The 17,879-nt window shown below is 38.9% G+C and overlaps 1 protein-coding gene across 1 annotated transcript in view; it reads right to left on the bottom strand.

Moving 5' to 3' along the window:
- Positions 1 to 2,096: 2,096 nt before the first annotated feature.
- The window catches only part of HIVEP2 (HIVEP zinc finger 2), a 26,255-nt gene continuing 10,472 nt past the window's right edge, over positions 2,097 to 17,879 (bottom strand). Inside the window, exons 3-6 of the mRNA XM_007100861.2 lie at positions 14,713 to 14,888; positions 11,490 to 11,591; positions 9,823 to 10,718; positions 2,097 to 4,549 (exon numbers count right to left, since the gene is read on the bottom strand). Coding sequence (XP_007100923.2) covers positions 3,725 to 4,549; positions 9,823 to 10,718; positions 11,490 to 11,591; positions 14,713 to 14,888 — 1,999 coding nt within the window. The 3' untranslated portion in view covers positions 2,097 to 3,724. The remainder of the gene's footprint in view (positions 4,550 to 9,822; positions 10,719 to 11,489; positions 11,592 to 14,712; positions 14,889 to 17,879) is intronic.

Genomic DNA, 17,879 nt, shown 5'->3' with positions numbered 1-17,879 from the left:
GAGAAAAGGGAACCCTCTTGCACTGTTGGTGGGAATGTAAATTGATACAGCCACTATAGAGAGCAGTATGGAGGTTCCTTAAAAAACTCAGAATAGAACTACCATACAACCCAGCAATCCCACTACTGGACATACACCCAGAGAAAACCATAATTCAAAAAGACACATGCACCCCAATGTTCTTTGCAACACTATTTACAATAGCCAGGTCATGGAAGCAACCAAAATGCCCATCGACAGACAAATGGATAAAGAAGATGTGGTACATATATACAATGGAATATTATTCAGCTATAAAAAGGAATGAAATTGGGTCATTTGTAGAGATGTGGGTGCATCTAGGGACTGTCATACAGAGTGAAGTAAGTCAGAAAGAGAAAAATAAATATCGTATATTAACGCATATATGTGGAACCTAGAAAAATGGTACAGATGAACAGGTTTGCAAGGTGGAAATAGACACAGATGTAGAGAACCAACATATGGACACCAAGGGGGGAAAGTGGTGGCAGGGTGGGGTGGTGGTGGGATGAATTGGGAGATTGGGATTGACATGTATACACTGATGTGTATAAACTGGATGACTAATAAGAACCTGCTGTTTAAAAAAATTAATCAAATAAAATTCAAAAATTCAAAAAAAAAAAAAATAAAAGACCAACGGCCACTTCTGAAGAGCCGGGAGCAAAAGCAGGGTATTGCACATGCCCCCTGCACACAACACCACCAAAGGGGGGAGCAAACCACCTGAGTCATCACTCCAGCCCGACCCCTGGACCTGCACGTACCCTCACCCCATATAAGGAACCAGCTCATTCCCCGTCAGTGAGCAGGCAAGCAAGGGAACCTGTTGCTTGTTGTTGCTTGTTCTTGCTCCCCCCTGCTGCAGCAGGGGCCCCAATAAAGCCTTGCCTGAATTTCTTGTCTGGCCTCTGATCAATTTCCATTGATTAAGAAGGCCTGCCTTAATTTCTTGTCTGGCCTCTGATCAATTTCCATTGATTAAGAAGGCCAAGAACCCTGATCTGTAACCGTTCCAGGGCCACTTCTGCAGTGAAGCCTGCTCCATGCTTCCTTTCATTCTCAGCAGGGTGGTTGCTCTCTCCTTTGTGATTGCAAAACACACCAAATGCGCCATTATTTTAGCACTAACAGCATACTGTATATATTTACTCACATATACATCCCTCCTCTTTATTTGAGCTCCTTGATGGCAGGAATACTCTCTTATTCATCCTAAATGTCAATTATAGTACCCAGTTCATAGTAGGCATTCAAAAACTGTTTTATGAACAAGTGAATACATGAAATGAGTTAGATAGAGGAAGAAGAAGAGTATTTGATTTGGCCAGGGATCTCACACACACACACACACACATGCACACACACACCCCCCAGTGAGGAGTAAAACACACAAATCACCCTATGCAACTAAATGTTGCAAGGATTATTCTCTGTGAGAGACAGATATTAGGCTAGCTGTGGTGGCCTTTAATTCACCTTTGTAAAACACCGTTTTAAAAGGACAGTCTGGCTCATAAAACATAATAGGCAAGTTGTAAATCCACCAATTTGAGATTTTTGGAATGAAAATACTGATAAGAGTTTGACCTTTAATGAGCTATTTCCATTATTAAAAAGGTTCTACTTTTTTGTAATGAAAGAACTATGATTTCTGGATATTTTATGGTGTATTTGTTTCAGTGGTTTTTACCTTCAGTCACCTCAGCAAAAATAAAGAGCTTTCCCCACTGGGGGAATCTCAGACATGTATGCATACTGAGAGGGAAGCAGAAGGGGAAATGATCATTTGATTTATTCATGACTTTTTTCAGATACCCATTCCCATGCCCAGGTTCTGAGGACCCCATTTCTAGAGTTCGCACTGTGTTGACCACTCTCTGTTCTAATCAGATGACATATGGAAGCCAATGACTGCCTTCTCACATGTTGAAAGCGTTCATACTCTGCACGCCTCGGGAGAGGCAGAGCCTAGCAATTAAAAGCACAGATGGTATGTTGGTAGCCTCAAAATTTCTGCAGCAACAAAATTGGGAAATTAAAATGTAAAACAACACATAAAAACTAGACACCTCAAGCATGTAATCGTATATTTATTTCTCTTTTTAAAGAACACTCCTTAATGTAATTCAATATACAAACTTGGTTTCACAGAATTATAATCCACTATATAGCACAAAGATAACCCAGATTGTGTGTGTGTGTGTGTGCGCATGTGTTGTACCCCTTCCCTTCCTTCCCTTCTTCTGAACCTACAAACAAAGGCTCTGCCCGCTGTCCACGCTAACCAAAGCCCATTCTAAATGTTATGTACAAAAGACATTATCCTCCCGCAAGTTCTTTTCCCTGGAAAGCTTCTTTTCCGTTCCCCCTGAGATAGCCAGGAGTGTGACACTCTTCCCCCCTGCAGTAGGGTCAAGTGGCTTCCCCTAGAGCTGATGCCAACCCTGTTACCGTGCAGACTGGCTGACAGGAAGGGCTGGGGAGCAGGTCTCCGTGCCCTTCCCCGCTTCCACACCCACCCCTCAGTCCAAGCGCGACCCCTCTGTAGTAGCCTTAGTTCCAGTCACCATCTCGTGCAGCAAGAACCAAGGAGATTGCGAAGCCCAGGTCTCCTCCACGGGCAGCGCACAGCACTGCCTGCCAAGCCACCGGGCCGGCCGATAACCAAGCTCAACACAGTCCCATGTGCTTTGTCACTTTAATTTTTAAAGACACCCTAGCATAGGTCTGTGGCAACCTAGTGTCCAACTGAGTTACATAAAATTGTACCAGTGATGCACTTGTACATATTTACATGGGGTGGAATGTTTTCCCATATATTTAGATGAGTATATAGATCAACATGTTCACATAAGACCAAATACTTTTAATATTATTTATAACTGATTTATAAAGCTTTGAAAAAACTCACAATAGCACAGTTTACTTTAATGCTTTACGGTACTATCAGTTTCAAATCACAATCAGCACTTAAGTTATAGTCAATCCAGCAAACAAGAGACAAAAAAATTTACAAGAGTTAAGAACTGACTGATACATCCTTTACCTTTTTTTTAAACTAATGCATAAGTGCAGAATAAGATACTCTAGTTTAAATATCTTGTTTACAATATACATTTTTGTTCTAGTTACGCAACAGTAAATCCCATGCTTCACATAGAAAAGCAATCCACAACATTAAGAAAAAATGTACAATTTATGAAACAAAGTAAATAAATATTAGTATTACAGAATCAGAGCTGTACATAAAAGCTGTTCAGTTTTAATCATATAAAAATATGTTTTAGTGCAACCTCACATATATATTGATGCTGTTTTGCTTTACATCATTTAGATCCAAGTGTCCAAAAAAGGAAAGAAATTACATTTATTACAAAGCAGATACACAAATTCTAAAATATGTACAAATTACTGCTAAAAAATGCTTATAAGAATATAAGCAAAGTAAAGAAAAGGCACAAACATCTGTACAATTTTAAAAGTACCAGACCCAATAGGTTAATTTCAAATTTTGTTTTGGTCAGGCTCATGATGACTTGTTAATTTACCTAATTCTTTTGATATAACAAAAGTATATATAATAGCAAACTACTGTAACTTAGGACAGGCATGCTATAAACTTGATTACCTCTATTTCTAGAAAAACAAAAACAAAAACAAAGGGGAAAATGTGGAAATGAAAGTCTCCATGCATCTTAGATCAATGTAGCTGACTCTTTTCTGACGAAGGTTCCTTGCCTTCCTCTGTGCTTGAGGGTAATTCTTTGCTGCCTTGAAAGCCCAACTGTTTGTCATCCAGACAACTCTTGCTGTAAAACGTGGAGTGAGCGAATGCAGTCTGTGATGTACCAAAATTGTCCTTTTCACCATCATGCAAGTCGGGGTGGGTAGCTGAGGTACAGGGCTGACCTGGCTCAGGTCCACTAAAGTGTCTAATGCTAACATGTGCACTTTCCAAGGGTTTCTGATGGGGCGCCTGCCCCCGAGCTGGCTGGTCTGCCCCCAGCAGAGCGGCCTCTTCTGTGGCAATCCGGAGGGAGGCGATGGCTTTTGTGCAAGTCTGTATGTTTTCCTCCTGTTCCCGCTCTGTTGCATTCAGGCTGTCTTCTGAAGTGCTCTGTTTCATCAGTAGCCGAGGAGAGGAGGGTGTGCTAGGTGGACCAGATGACTGCAGAGCGTGAGGAGATTGCTTCTCGTGCTGCTTAGGAACCACATAGGGATCCTTGGCGAAGGAGTCCCTTGAAGCTCCTCTCTTCTCCTCAGAGCCCTCCATTGGCAGAGGCAATGTGGGTGGAGGGTGTAAACCGGAAAGGGCCGGCGGCATGGAGTGAACCATTTGGATCCCACCAACTGGCACCATGGGGATAGGAGCTCGCACTTGCTGCTGAGAGTGGAGCGGAAGATGACTGAAGACATAGTCATTAGGACCCTCAGGGAAAAGGCTGGAGCCTGGATGTTCATAAGCACCTTCTTGGTCTCCACAGAGACTGAAGTAAGGAACCTGAGGTAATCCTCTTCTTAAATTCTGCATCGGGAGACAGAGAGCACAACGCTTAGGACCCATCACGCTTCATGCTTAGGTCAAGCTGTTTCATTCATTCACTCACTCACTCATTCTTTCAAGACACATGAAGACTCCCTAATCTTTTTATCCATTTTTTATTTCTCAAGACAAAAGAGATTTTCTCAGCAGTCTTTTAGGATTCTTGAATGAGGCAGTGGGTCTGTGAAAAGTTGCATTTGCTGTTAAACAGCAATGTAATAAATCATGCAGTGTGTTTTCCACTAGGTACAGAGACACGTTCCAGCTCTGTTTTTTTCATAAGATGGAATGAAAAGAAAATAATGGATAATTACCAAAAAAACTTTACTGAGCCAAAAAACACTAATAATAGATTTTTTAATTCAAAAGGAAGTTAAAAGATTACCATCTGTTTACATACTGGGCAGATTTTTAATATTTTTCTTAAGTGTTGATGAATATAAATGGAGTGACAAGCCTGAAAATTAGCTTTCTTTTTTTATTTTTTAGTCTTCTACAAAACAGATGACAAAATGGTGGTGATAACACAAACTGGTTACTCCAATGTGCAAGATATTGGTCTAAAGGAATAAATTCCTGCTCAGGAGACATCGAGGCAGAAGATCAGCACCAGCTTCTCCATCAAATCTTAATTCAAGGCCAAATTTTGTAATGGAAACTATGCATCAAAGTAGTTAATATTAAATATTTCAAATCGTTACAACGCACATTGAACTACACAGCTGGGAACCAAAGATGATTGTGTTTTAATTCTTCTGTTTATCCTACTATTTCCACTTAAATATCTTCTTGGCAATTAATGGATTAAGATACTTAAAATTGGCGGCCAGTATTCCAGATTTTATGGTCCGAGTCCTGAAAATGGAGAACTTATTTTGTATAATTGTTTCTGTAGCAAAACCCAACTTACACTGTGGAGATTATCAGGTTTTAATGAGATGATGAGGTTTCAGTTACTGAGATTCATTCTTTTAATGAATCGTCATCTAAAAGAGACTCACTGTATTTTTATTTTTATAAGAACTTAAAATCAGAGAGATACAAATGTGTCAAATATGGTAGTAATCAGGAGAGACCAAAAAATGTTCTAACTCATTTCAAGGATGTTTCAGTTCTAAAATTCAATATATGCTCTATACCATTAATGATTCATCCAGTTCTATTTGGATCGTGAGACCAGCTCAAGAATGATAAGTTATACATCGTCTCTGCTACTCTGTACCATGCTTGGCCCTAACCCTGTTCTGGGCTTCACCTTATTCAAGCCAAAAACAAATGACTTGTGCTGAAAGTGCAGGAGAAATCATGTAATCATCAACCCTATAACCACAAGCATCTCATAAGCTACGTAAGGGGAGAATTTTATGGTATGAGAAAGAACCATTTAAATGCTACCAAAACCAAAATCCCTCTTGTACTTGCTTTGGTTTAGAAAAAAGGCATGTTTCCTTCATCCATCACCACGTAAGGTGGAAGAACACAATGCCTACAATAATGACCTTTGAAGACAACCAAATGAATCTTCTTTTAATCACGATTATCACAGATTCAAAGTTTAAAACAAAATGTAGCTTGGCTATTTTTCCATTTTGCTTTTGATTGCTATTCTGTGATGCCCACTGCATACACCTAACCAGAATGGGGGTCTGTGAGGCAGCCAGAGACACAGCTGTCCCATTTCATGAGATCTCTGAATCAAGTCTAACAAAGGGAGTGATGAACTGTCCTCTAAAAATAGGAGGTATTCAATATGTTCAAAAGCCAATAGAATTTTGTGTTAAGAGTAAAAGTGTTATAGTCAGACCTTTACTGACCAGGAATTAAATGGTTACAGTCACAGAAGCAAGTGCACAAGGACAATTCCCATCATGTAACCACTTCCGTGGCTCCAAATACTGCCAGGCTTTCCCACATATCCTTTGTCCTTGAATTGACCCTTTCTTCACCCTCCAAATAAACTCTCAAGAAGATTTTTCTACTCTAATTTTTACTCCATTTGCAACACTATTCTCATAACTTGGACCTTATCATTGTAATATCGTGAACACACTCCCATTTTACTTAAAAAAATCTCGATACGGAAAGATGAATAATGAATGCATGTGTGGGTTGTGTCAAGTGCATGCATATGTGTGTGTATAGCTATACATATACCCCATGTACCAGATATTTACCCCACTCTTCTTTTCAACAGTGTCAGTAGGTCCTCTGGAAGCAAAGGCTCAGAAGGAGGTAGGGGTGCAAGAGGTTCAGCTGGGGGTGGTGATGGGGGAGTGGGGAGTTAATGTATGTGAAGGTAATGGGAAGAGGAAGCAGGTGGTCAGCTGGGGCTGATCCAGGCTCAGCCATTGACTGGGGGCTGCAGGGGAGAACTTGGCCATGGCTTGAAAATGGAGGCCTAGCCTGAAGGTATGAACAGCTGGAGACTGTCAGCTCACTGCATTCCTTACAGCTGAATGGCAAGTTCTTTCAAGGACAGGAATCTGCTTGGCCCAGCCCCGACTGCCACAAACAGATTAAGAAACTGTGGCCAAGAGGTTAATTGACTTGCTCAAGATCACACAGAGAGCAAGGGACGGAACCATAGGACGACACTTTTGCTAGACAATGTTCACGGACACTCTGTACCAAGGACCAGGACACACTTTCTTTGTCTCCTTGCTATCTATCTACCAAAACTTTAAAAATAGAAAAGGAAAATTTTTTGTTTAAAAAAGATGAGGCCAGAAACTGTACAATTTTTTCATCATCATCCTTGAGCCACATATGATAAACCCTCAAAAAATATTTACTGAATGAATGAATAAAAAACTCTTTTCTCTCTTCCTCTCTTCCTTCCTCCCTCTCTTTCCCTTTCTATTGTTTATCTATCTACCTTTCTATGTACCATATATCTACCTATCTATCATCTCTCTTAAAATTAACACTAACTGGAGGGCATTAGGGAGGAAACAGCGGGATACTAGAATCTCAGTGACTGCATATCACCTCCTCCAAACCTGCTCCCTGGGACCCACCACTCCAGACTGAACCAGGTAATGAGCATGCCACACTGGACTACAAGGTCCTTTCAGGCCACAGTCACTGCCCTGTGAGCCCTTGGTCAATGTTAAACAACAAGGTATTGCTAATAGAATTTCCATCAAAAAGAATTATTTTTAGGGTTATTCCAATTTAATACCTTCATACATTATTTAGAGAGGGGGAAGCACTCATCTACTACAGCAATCGGGAGACGTACTTCTCATAAGATCATTGATTCTTGTTTGCTCTGGCAATGAAAATCTTGTCCATACATCATAGAAAGATGAAAACCCTCTGCAGCCCCTCCAGAAAGGTGTGGTAAAGCATCACACGGGAAGCGTTTGAGACCAAGTGTCTCTGCTTGGGGAGGATCCTCAGGGAGGATTCCAAGGTCTATTCCTTTCTATTGCATGAACAAAGCAGCCTGCTAGGAATTCTCTACAGAGAATTAAACTGGGTAATAGACCAAAGGCTCAACAGTTGGGCTTCATAAATGGTAAAGTTCAACAATTCTAGTAAGTATCCAGGTGAACTGGTATTAAAAAAAAAACACGGGTGCAAACTCAATGACTAATAAAAACCAATTTCCTTCCAACAACAACCTTCTGGCCATAGATCCAAAAATTCGATGAAGTCCTTCAGTCTACTCCTTCACTTCCTTTGCCCAAGTTAGCTGCGAGTTGCTATTATTTTTTAATAACAATCGTGTGTTGGCACCAAAGGGTTATTTTTTGTGGCTGTAGTTGATCAGGAACAGGAGAGCCTCATCTCACACACTTCACCAGCATCATTGGGTCTATATCAGAAAAAGCATTTTACACCCTGGATGTGGTATCCTGGTATCGGAGGGATTTCTCATTCTATTCATGCTGCAATAGCATGAACTTCAGAAGAGCCCTGCTGTCTACTTAGCACCACCAAGATACAAGAAAACCTGTGGAAATGTCCCTCTTTTTCTTAGCTTGCTAATTTATTTGTTTGACAAATAGTTACAAATAGTCCTGATAGCTACACATGTTTCTGCAGTAATTGAACCATGAAGACTAAGCTGGTGGCGGGCTTGTAAACAGAGGGTGCTGTGGGCAGGGGAGTGGAATGCAGCAGGGAGTTTTCCTAAAGTTCAAAAATGACAACCTAAGCATATAATTCAGGGTGGTGAAAAGGTGATGAGAGGGAGGAAGGTGACCACTAGGGCAATGATAAGACGGCAGAGCTGGGAGCTGGTAGTGCTTCCTTTGGCTGTGAAGGACAGTGCTGACACACATGATGGAAATCCAGAGCAAAAAGACAATGGCAAAGAATAGAGCCCAGGAAACAAAAAGCACACTGAAAGTGACCAAACTCCACAGGTATCATTTCTCTGTCTACACTAGGTGCCTGCTTCATTCATTTTTTAAAACCCTACACAAGCTGAAAGAGACATCAAGGTCTACCACACTGGTGGAATGAGGCAGGGCAGGTGCTTTTCTATGGTTTTGCGTAAGCCTACTGCCTAAATTTCATCCATGATTGCTGCTGTTGTTATCTTAATCTACAATGAGGGCATACCATAGAAATCGCCTCTGATGCTTTCTCCCTTAGCTTTCCCAACTCCCCATTCTCTGTGGGCTCAAGATCTCACTTTACAAGGGCACTCAGTAGCAGGAAGTGGTGGTACCAGGAAGAAAAGCATACATGTTCATGCCTTTCATTTATAAACATACCAAGGGGTTCATTCTCCCCTCTTCCAATCCCTCACTGGTTTCACATGTCCACTCACTGTGGGCAAAATAATGAGTTTATTTTAAAATATTTTTTTTGATTGAAAGTCAATGCTAATGCCTGAATCAGAATCCTTACCTGGCAAAGAGTTACATAAATGACACCTAAATGTCCCTGAAAATGTCTGTCTAGGCAGCCATGCTATTCCAAAGACTTCACCTTTTCTACTCACGCAAAGGTTTCAACTCCTGTCAATAATGAGTTAGGCTTAGAAAGCATTTAGAAAGACCTCCCCTGTTACCAGCTGGAAATGCTCTTCCCTGATGTAATACTACACTTGGGATAATACCACAGACATGTTACTGACAACAGCATGCAATAAAAATGTCTTCCTTCTATTTTCAGTAACCAAGTTTACTCCTCCCCATGAGAGAGACCCATGTCATAATACATTTCACACTAGTGTGTCATCAAGAGACTCCAATGTGCTTAGACTTATATATTAGAAAGAGAAAGCTAATTATACTCACAGGAGGCCCCAATACAATTGGCTCTGCTTGCAAATACTGTCCCATGGACAACGGTGGGTTGTGGTATAAAGCCCTTCTGGGAGATGGTGCTCTTATGGTGGTCATGTATCTTCTCTCTCTTCTGGGAGAGAGGTCTCTTCTGGCCGTGATCTCTTTCCCAGGTGACACTGGCCTCCTTGGGGACAGATGCCTTCTTGGTGAAACATCTCTTTGTGATATCTCTCTTCTCAAGGCAGCTTCCTTTCTTGGTGAAAGATGTCTCATGGGTGACACATCTCTCCTAGGTGATAAATGTCTTCTGGGCGACAAATCTCCTTTGGGTATCAGATACCTCTTTGGTGAATTATCTCGACAGGGTGAAGAATCATATCCTGGTGAGGAATGGTGGCTGGAGGGTGAGAAGTCCCTTGGGGAGGAACTCGGCTCTGAAGACAGCATGCATTCTTCATCCATACAACTAGGGATGTCTAACCTGTCTTTGTCTGGTTCTGAGTCTGTACTTTTGCTCTGGAATAACCTCTGGTATTCTGTCATTGGAGTATCTTCACATGAGTCACTTGGTGTCATAAGCTGAGTAACCTGAATACTTGGCAAAGTAACCAAATAGCTGATCAATGAAGAATGCCCCAGGGAGCTATCAGAAGGAACCCCATGGGGCACGGCGCCAACATTCACAGGTAAGGAGGAGAATCTAGGAGGCTGGGGACTGGTGCTTCTTGACCTTGTTTTTGGTGTCAAATCTCCTTGGTCATCAAAGTCATCATCATCTTCATCATCATCATCATTATCATCTCCATCCTCACCATCCGATTCTTCAGCATCTGAGAACTGATGATCAGTTGAAATGCTGGACATGCTATGCTTCTCAGCCGCTTTGTGCAAATCTTCCATCGTTTCTGAAGCAATTGAACAAAGTGAGTGAAGATCAAGATTCAAACATGAAGGTTAGGAGCTAATTTAGGCCCCATCTCTTTCCAAAAGCTTTTCTCAACCCTCCAGCCCTCAGAGACAGTCCTATCTCTGAAGTCCTATAACACACATGGGCACATACCTCTGTGACTCTAGATTGGTTCTTGTTTTTTTTTATGTACCTATCTGATTTCATCTCCACCCTGTAATACGGACTCCATAGTAGGACCTTATAACTCAGCCATCATACCACTCATAGAAAACCCTCAATAAATGGGTATGTAATTTTGGTAATGATGGTATTAGAGGAAAAAGAGGAACAAGACTTCTCTCTACAGGTATAAGACCTCACGAGGCCCAGCTGACCCTCAGGTTTTCTATTGAGGTTAGTGATGGATTATTTTTGGTATTAGATTTCCTCTTAATAGGAAAAATAAGACAAAATGCTTTTCAAGTTTCCCAAAAAGTTTCATAAACTTTAAATCACCATCACAACTTAAGTGCAATTAGATCTCCTTTATGGTTCTAGATAGAAGTATTTCCATAGTAAGTCCTTTCCACCTCCTCAGCCAGAACTGAAATGCATTTCTTCTCAGTAAGTTTCAAGCAATTCAATGTGTCAGACTTCTTTTCTATATTTAGTATTTAGTAAAATGAAATGTGATCAGTAACTTAAATACCTAAATTTATTTTACCACCTTGGCCACAAAGCTCCAGCATGCACAGTAAAGAGTTCAGTCAACTAAAGTATGAAATACCTGCTTCCTCGGTTTCAGTATCATCCACTGATGTCATTGAGACCCCCAATTCCAGGCATTTCTTCATGTGTGCTTTAGATTTCATATGCTTCGTTAGGTTTCCTGGAAAATACAGCCAAAAAAAGAGCAATTAATTGGTTACCAAAATGTGATGATTGCTGCAAAATTCAGTATGAAATGAACTGACTTGAGACATAACAAAGATTTGTTTCTAGCCCTTGCCCCTTGTCTCAAACTTAAGAGGAAAAATTTGGCTTCTGAAGATATTAACCCCAGACAGCTTCAGCCCAATCCCAGGTTTTCTGCATTCTAGAAGACTTGTCGAAGTCTAGGGTCACAGCTTTTCAAGAGTAGGCTCAAGTACAACTGGGAATCCCAGGCTTTCCTGGCTGAGAAGGGATCTAATATCTTTGGCCCAGTTGGGCCCACCTTCTTGGACTCCATATAGCCAGGATGGCACAAGCTGGGTCACACCTCTCTGAGCAACTTCAGAATGAAATATTGTCATCAACACATCCACCGGACCCCAGACCTTCTGGCATTGATCAGATATAGATTAAACTCACAGGATCCTCACTTGTCAGAAGAAAAAATATATGCAAACTAATGTTGGGGCCAATCCTGTAAATGAATTCAAAGATCCATACAAATACTTAGCTAACTACTTATAGGAAGCATTAGTCTCAGTATTTAGCATCTATCCATCTGGCATATATCAGCAAAGTTTATGACAGCAGCTTCTAAAGTTCTGGAGCAGCAAAATTCCTTTCTTATTTATCTTGAAACTCCCACTGTTCTACGAAAAAAGAAAGAATTTTATGTCAAATATGTATTATGATGATGATAAGACATATACAATTGTCCCTTATGTAAAATGGTGTAGTACAATTGGCCCTCCATATCCGCAGGTTCAGCATTCACAGATATGAAGAGTTGACTACACAGTTATACGTGTACCTAAGTACATATGTGTGTTTCTATAGATTTACATAATTGCTATATGGAATGTGAGAAATTATGAAAACACTGATCCAATCACCTTTGATTTAGGATCTATGAAATTATATATATATTATTCCATGTCATATATATAACTTATCAAAAGAGATCCAGGAAGTAATTCAGTTGTAAGGGCCATATTATTATCTTTGCGCTTTGACGCTGCTTTAGTAACATAGCAGCAAATGCTTTATTTTTAAGAGTAGGCTCATTGAATCTAGATGGAAACCAGCCTGCTGAAATAGTTTATTCCCCTTGTAGGAGTGTTTAGCTTATTATTAATGTAATATATGAGCCACAACTCTAAACTGGGGCACTGTTGTTTATTATTTTATTTATATTACTTTATTTTTTACTTAACGTTTGGCTTATTGCTTATATACCTATAAATTTTATGTGGTATTTTGATAACTCCAAACATAGAAATATGTCCTGGCCCTTACTGCTCTTTTTTATCAAAAAAATTATATCTACAATTTTTCTAAAGATCTAAAAAATTTTTACAGATATATTATCAAGAATTCTAAAATCTGTAAATTAATTAAATATATCTATAAATTAATGGAAATCATCTGCTTCTGTAAGGATGCAAGTGATTTGAGTATGTGGACATATGTAGATGTTAGTATGTCAAGATAGTTTATTTAAATCTTAGTATGTGTTTCTTCTCCTATATTTTTCTTTTCACTCGTTTCAAGTACCGGAAGTGAAAACTGGCGAGGGGTTTCCCAGGATGATCTGCTCTTTTTAAGATTCCAAGACATTTGTACTTTCCCGAAGGGTGACAAGGAAAGTCCAGTAATGACCAAGAATAAATTATTTCCTGCTAAAACTCCAAGACAATGGTTCAAAGCCAAATTTAATTTGGGAAAAAAGAAATAGCTATGTGATGTTTCTTCACGCAGTGTTTCATGCAGCTATACCTACAGTTAACTCATATGCCCAGGGAATATCAGTTGTAATGACTGGCGGATTTGCAGTATTTCCTAAAACCAAAGTTTATATTTTCTTATGTCCTAGGGAGTCTCTCAGTGAAGTTCTACATAAAAGGTCTTGATTGTGCAAAAGTGGATGGTATTTAAAGGACCTTATGTTTACCTCCTTTGAAATGCAAATGAACACTCCCTCCCCCTCTTTCTGGCTTACAAAGAGGCATACTTATAATATAAATATCTTTCTAATAAAGAAGAAACAGATACGTCGAGAGGCTACACATTTTTTACTTCTGACAAACCAATAAAGACAATTTAGGATTTTGTGTATAAGAGAAAATAGATACACATTTCTCTACCAAAGATTATTTTATTTGATATTTATTTTTCTTGATGAGTAGTGGAGCATATTAATTGGCATGCAAATCTAAAGTTAAAACATTGGAAAATGTTAGTGTGAGGTTAGTGAGGGTGTGTCTAGAGGATCCATTAGTACTTCTACAGTAAGTAGTAACACATACTTCTACAGAAGTCATCCACCTCTAATTCACTACTGTTTGTATTCTGAGAACACTGGGTTTATAAACATCTTCATAATTTTATAAAATGATAGAAATATAATTGAAGCAACCTTTTAGTATAAAATATTTTCATATAAATCTACCTTCTAAAAACAGATTTTTTTTTAAAAAAGAGAATATCATTTCAAGGCAAGTCTGAGTTTTATGAGATTAATAGCCATAGCCTGAGAGTAAGAAATTGTCTCTGTGCTGATAAATACACAGAATACAAGCTATCAAATTTCTATGCATAATTAATGCAAGTGTGGATGGAGGGGCCCACCGGGGAGTCTGCAGGTCTCTACATCATTTATAATCTTGAAACTGACCATGGGCACATGTTTTCTTTCCGGCTGCTGCCTTGCTTTTCTAATGCCATGGCATGGATTATCTCCCTGCAGTATTTCAATACTGGTGCAAAGATTCTCTAGACCACATAACATTTCCAACATGAGGTAATAGCTATCCAGGCAATTCTTAGCCACTTCCTTCGAGACAACTAGCCTGGACCTAAGTCTGTAGCTCTTACTTAGGTCATAAAAGGAGCCTCACTGTCTCATGTACATCCTCAGACCACTTAACATGAAGAGGAAAATACATTTTGTGGGGTCACATTTTCACAAAGAAAACCAACTAATTGTCGAGGACAGTTATAAAATAGTATTCAGAATCTGGAGCAGCCATTAAAAAAAGTGTTTTTCCTCTAAAAAAAAAAAAAAATCAGACCTGTACCTTTTGTTTTGAAGGCAAAATTACATAACTTGCATACATAAGGCCGGACATCAGTATGAGTGCGGATATGCTTTTTGAGCATGCTCGGTTTCTTACAGCGAATCCCACATTCTTCACAAATGTACTTTCCACGTCCACGTCCTCTGACATATACATAATCTTCATTTGACTTATACCTGTTAAAAAAGGGAAAATACAGTGTGTTTCCAAATACTTTTACATGTTATACATCAAACCAAAAGCTAATCATTTGCAAGACAAATTTTTAGGAGGGACTTTTACAAAAATTATTCAACTTTATTTCTACAAAGCCTGTGAAATCTATGCAGTAGAGTCCTGAAAGAACAGATTTGGCATTGTAAATAAAAGGGAATTTTTTTCTACATGGAGTTCAAAATGGAATTGGCTCTTCTATGAAGTGTAAATATATGGACTCTCTACAGATGTTCAATGGGCTTATATAAGCCTCAAAGAGTTGCAGAGCTGTGCACCTCACTGCCTCTGGCCAAGAAACATCCAAAAAGTTATATTAGCATATTTAAATCATCACATATCATTGGTTAACATTCCATCATCTAAGATGTGCATACACAACACACATACCCCTCTGAATTTGCTAGAATAAATATAACTGATTATAGAATTCTTCATTGCAAGTTTCTACTCTATTTTTACAATCCTGGCACGAGAGTCAGAAATTTCTAGCTTACACAGGCTGAGCTGAGCTCACCAACTGTTGCCTACAGATTTGATCTGCTCTTCCCAAGGACCATGAATCTGTACTAAAGTGAAGTCTAAATTTCAAGTGGCTTCTGGAAGGTACTGTTACATAATGAAAACTAGAAATTCTATTTTTCAATCAAATTTGCATTTGTTTCAGGAAGGATTTAATAGAGAAGTTTGAAAGGATAACTGAGGTCATCTAGTTTAATTAAATCAGTTAGATGAGCAAAGTCTTAGGTATTCACTGTAAGTATCAATGGAAGAAACCTATTCATCAATGGAAGAAACCTATCTAGTGCTCACCATCCATCACATTTTGTTTAGAATACAGGGAAACATGGCCTATCATAGAGTATAGCAGCATTCTACTGAATAACTCAATGAATATCATTATCTCTTAAATCTCAGGCTAGAATTATGGGTCTAATGTCATCCTTGGGAAGATATTCCTTTCGAAGGGCTCTTTTTATAACTTCAAAAGGTAAAGTGACCTACAAAATGCCCTAACTCAGTGTGGACTGACTTAAAGGCACTAGATTTACAGTTTTGTTTTGTTTTGTCTTACATTCTAAGAGCACTGCAAACTTCTCTATTTTGTTCTACCTAATCTATCATCAGAAATAAGAGCAAGTTCAACTTCATTTGGCCAATCCACTGAAGAATATTTAAGAGAGAAACTCCATCCAACATTTAAATATCCACTCTGCTATGGATACTATTTAATCTTAACATTATCTATCTTTTGGTCAGTACCAATCCAGGTGAGAATTGAGTAGTATCAGAAATATGAATAGTCAGTTTTGCATGCTCTCTGCTCCTTTAAATCTTTCCCACTTAGGGACAAGGAATTTCCAAAGTCATCTTTTTCTTCAAAACTATTTTGAACTTTATCTTTCACCTCACATTGTCTTTTGTAATAAAGAAGAAAAGAACCTAAAGATGCAAAATATCTTTCATCTTTTAATATTACTATTCTCTGCCCCAAACTTAGGGCATGAAATTACCTAAGGATGAAATTACCTTAGGATGAAATTACCTAAGGACTAGAGAATAAAACAAATAATTTTATAGAGAGCAACTTTTCTTCAGGGAAAGGTACTTTAAGCTTACTGTGGCCAGGCCCATCATTGTACTTGATGTACAATGTATTATCTTCAAATAACACTATTTTAATGTCTCAGCTGATTAACTTGCTTCCAGAGTGAAAACAGAGTAAACTTTGTATAAAATATAACTGTATTAGAAAAGTCTGCACAAATAAAATATTTACCCTTCAACAGTTCTGCAGACGCATGAATTTACTTGATACAAGAATTAATGGATTTTGAAAAAATAATTAAAAGATATGATGAATTGGGCGATTGGAATTGACATGTATACACTGATGTGTATAAAATTGATGACTAATAAGAACCTGCTGTATAAAAAAATAAATAAAATAAAATTCAAAAATTAAAAAGAAAAAAGAATTAATGGATTTTGAAAAAATAATTAAAAGGTATGTTTAATTAAATTACTAAGTCTATGAGTTAAATAGTAATAAGAAACATATACACTTAAAAATTTGGTCAGTAATACTTTTTTTTTTAACTTATCACTTTGCAATCAGCAAAATAAGAGGTGGTAACACACTTCTTGGAATAAACAGCTGATTACCACCAGGCAGAAGATGGATCACAGATTAAGGAATGATATCAATTACAGGAAAAAATCTGTAAAAAATACAAACACATGGAGGCTAAACAATACACTGGTTAATAACCAAGAGATCACTGAAGAAATCAAAGAGGAAATAAAAAAATACCTAGAAACAAATGACAATGAAAACATGATGACCCAAAACCTATGGGAGGCAGCAAAAGCAGTTCTAAGAGGGAAGTTTATAGCAATACAATCCTACCTCAAGAAACAAGAAACATCTCAAATAAACAACCTAGCCTTACACCTAAAGCAACTAGAGAAAGAACAAAAAAACCCCCAAGGGCTTCCCTGGTGGTGCAGTGGTTGGGAGTCCGCCTGACGATGGGGGTGGGGGGGCGCGGGTTCGTGCCCCGGTCCAGGAGGATCCCGCGTGCCGCGGAGTGGCTGGGCCCGTGGGCCACGGCCGCTAGGCCCGCGCTTCCGGAGCCTGTGCTCCACAGCGGGAGAGGCCGCAGCGGTGAGAGGCCCGTGTACCGCAAAAAAAAAAAAACAAAAAAAACCCCCCAAAGTTAGCAGAAGGAAAGAAATCATAAAGATCAGATCAGAAATAAATGAAAAAGAAATGAAAGAAACAATAGCAAAGATCAATAAAACTAAAAGCTGCTTCTTTGAGAAGATAAAATTGAGAAACCATTAGGCAGACTCATCAAGAAAAAAAGGGAGAAGACTCAAATCAATAGAATTAGAAATGAAAAAGGAGAAGTAACAACTGACACTGCAGAAATACAAAGGATTATGAGAGA

This window comes from Physeter macrocephalus, chromosome 10, assembly GCF_002837175.3.
Source record: "Physeter macrocephalus isolate SW-GA chromosome 10, ASM283717v5, whole genome shotgun sequence".
Classification (NCBI taxonomy): Eukaryota; Metazoa; Chordata; class Mammalia; order Artiodactyla; family Physeteridae; genus Physeter; species Physeter macrocephalus.
This window is presented reverse-complemented; position numbering and strand designations above follow the sequence as displayed.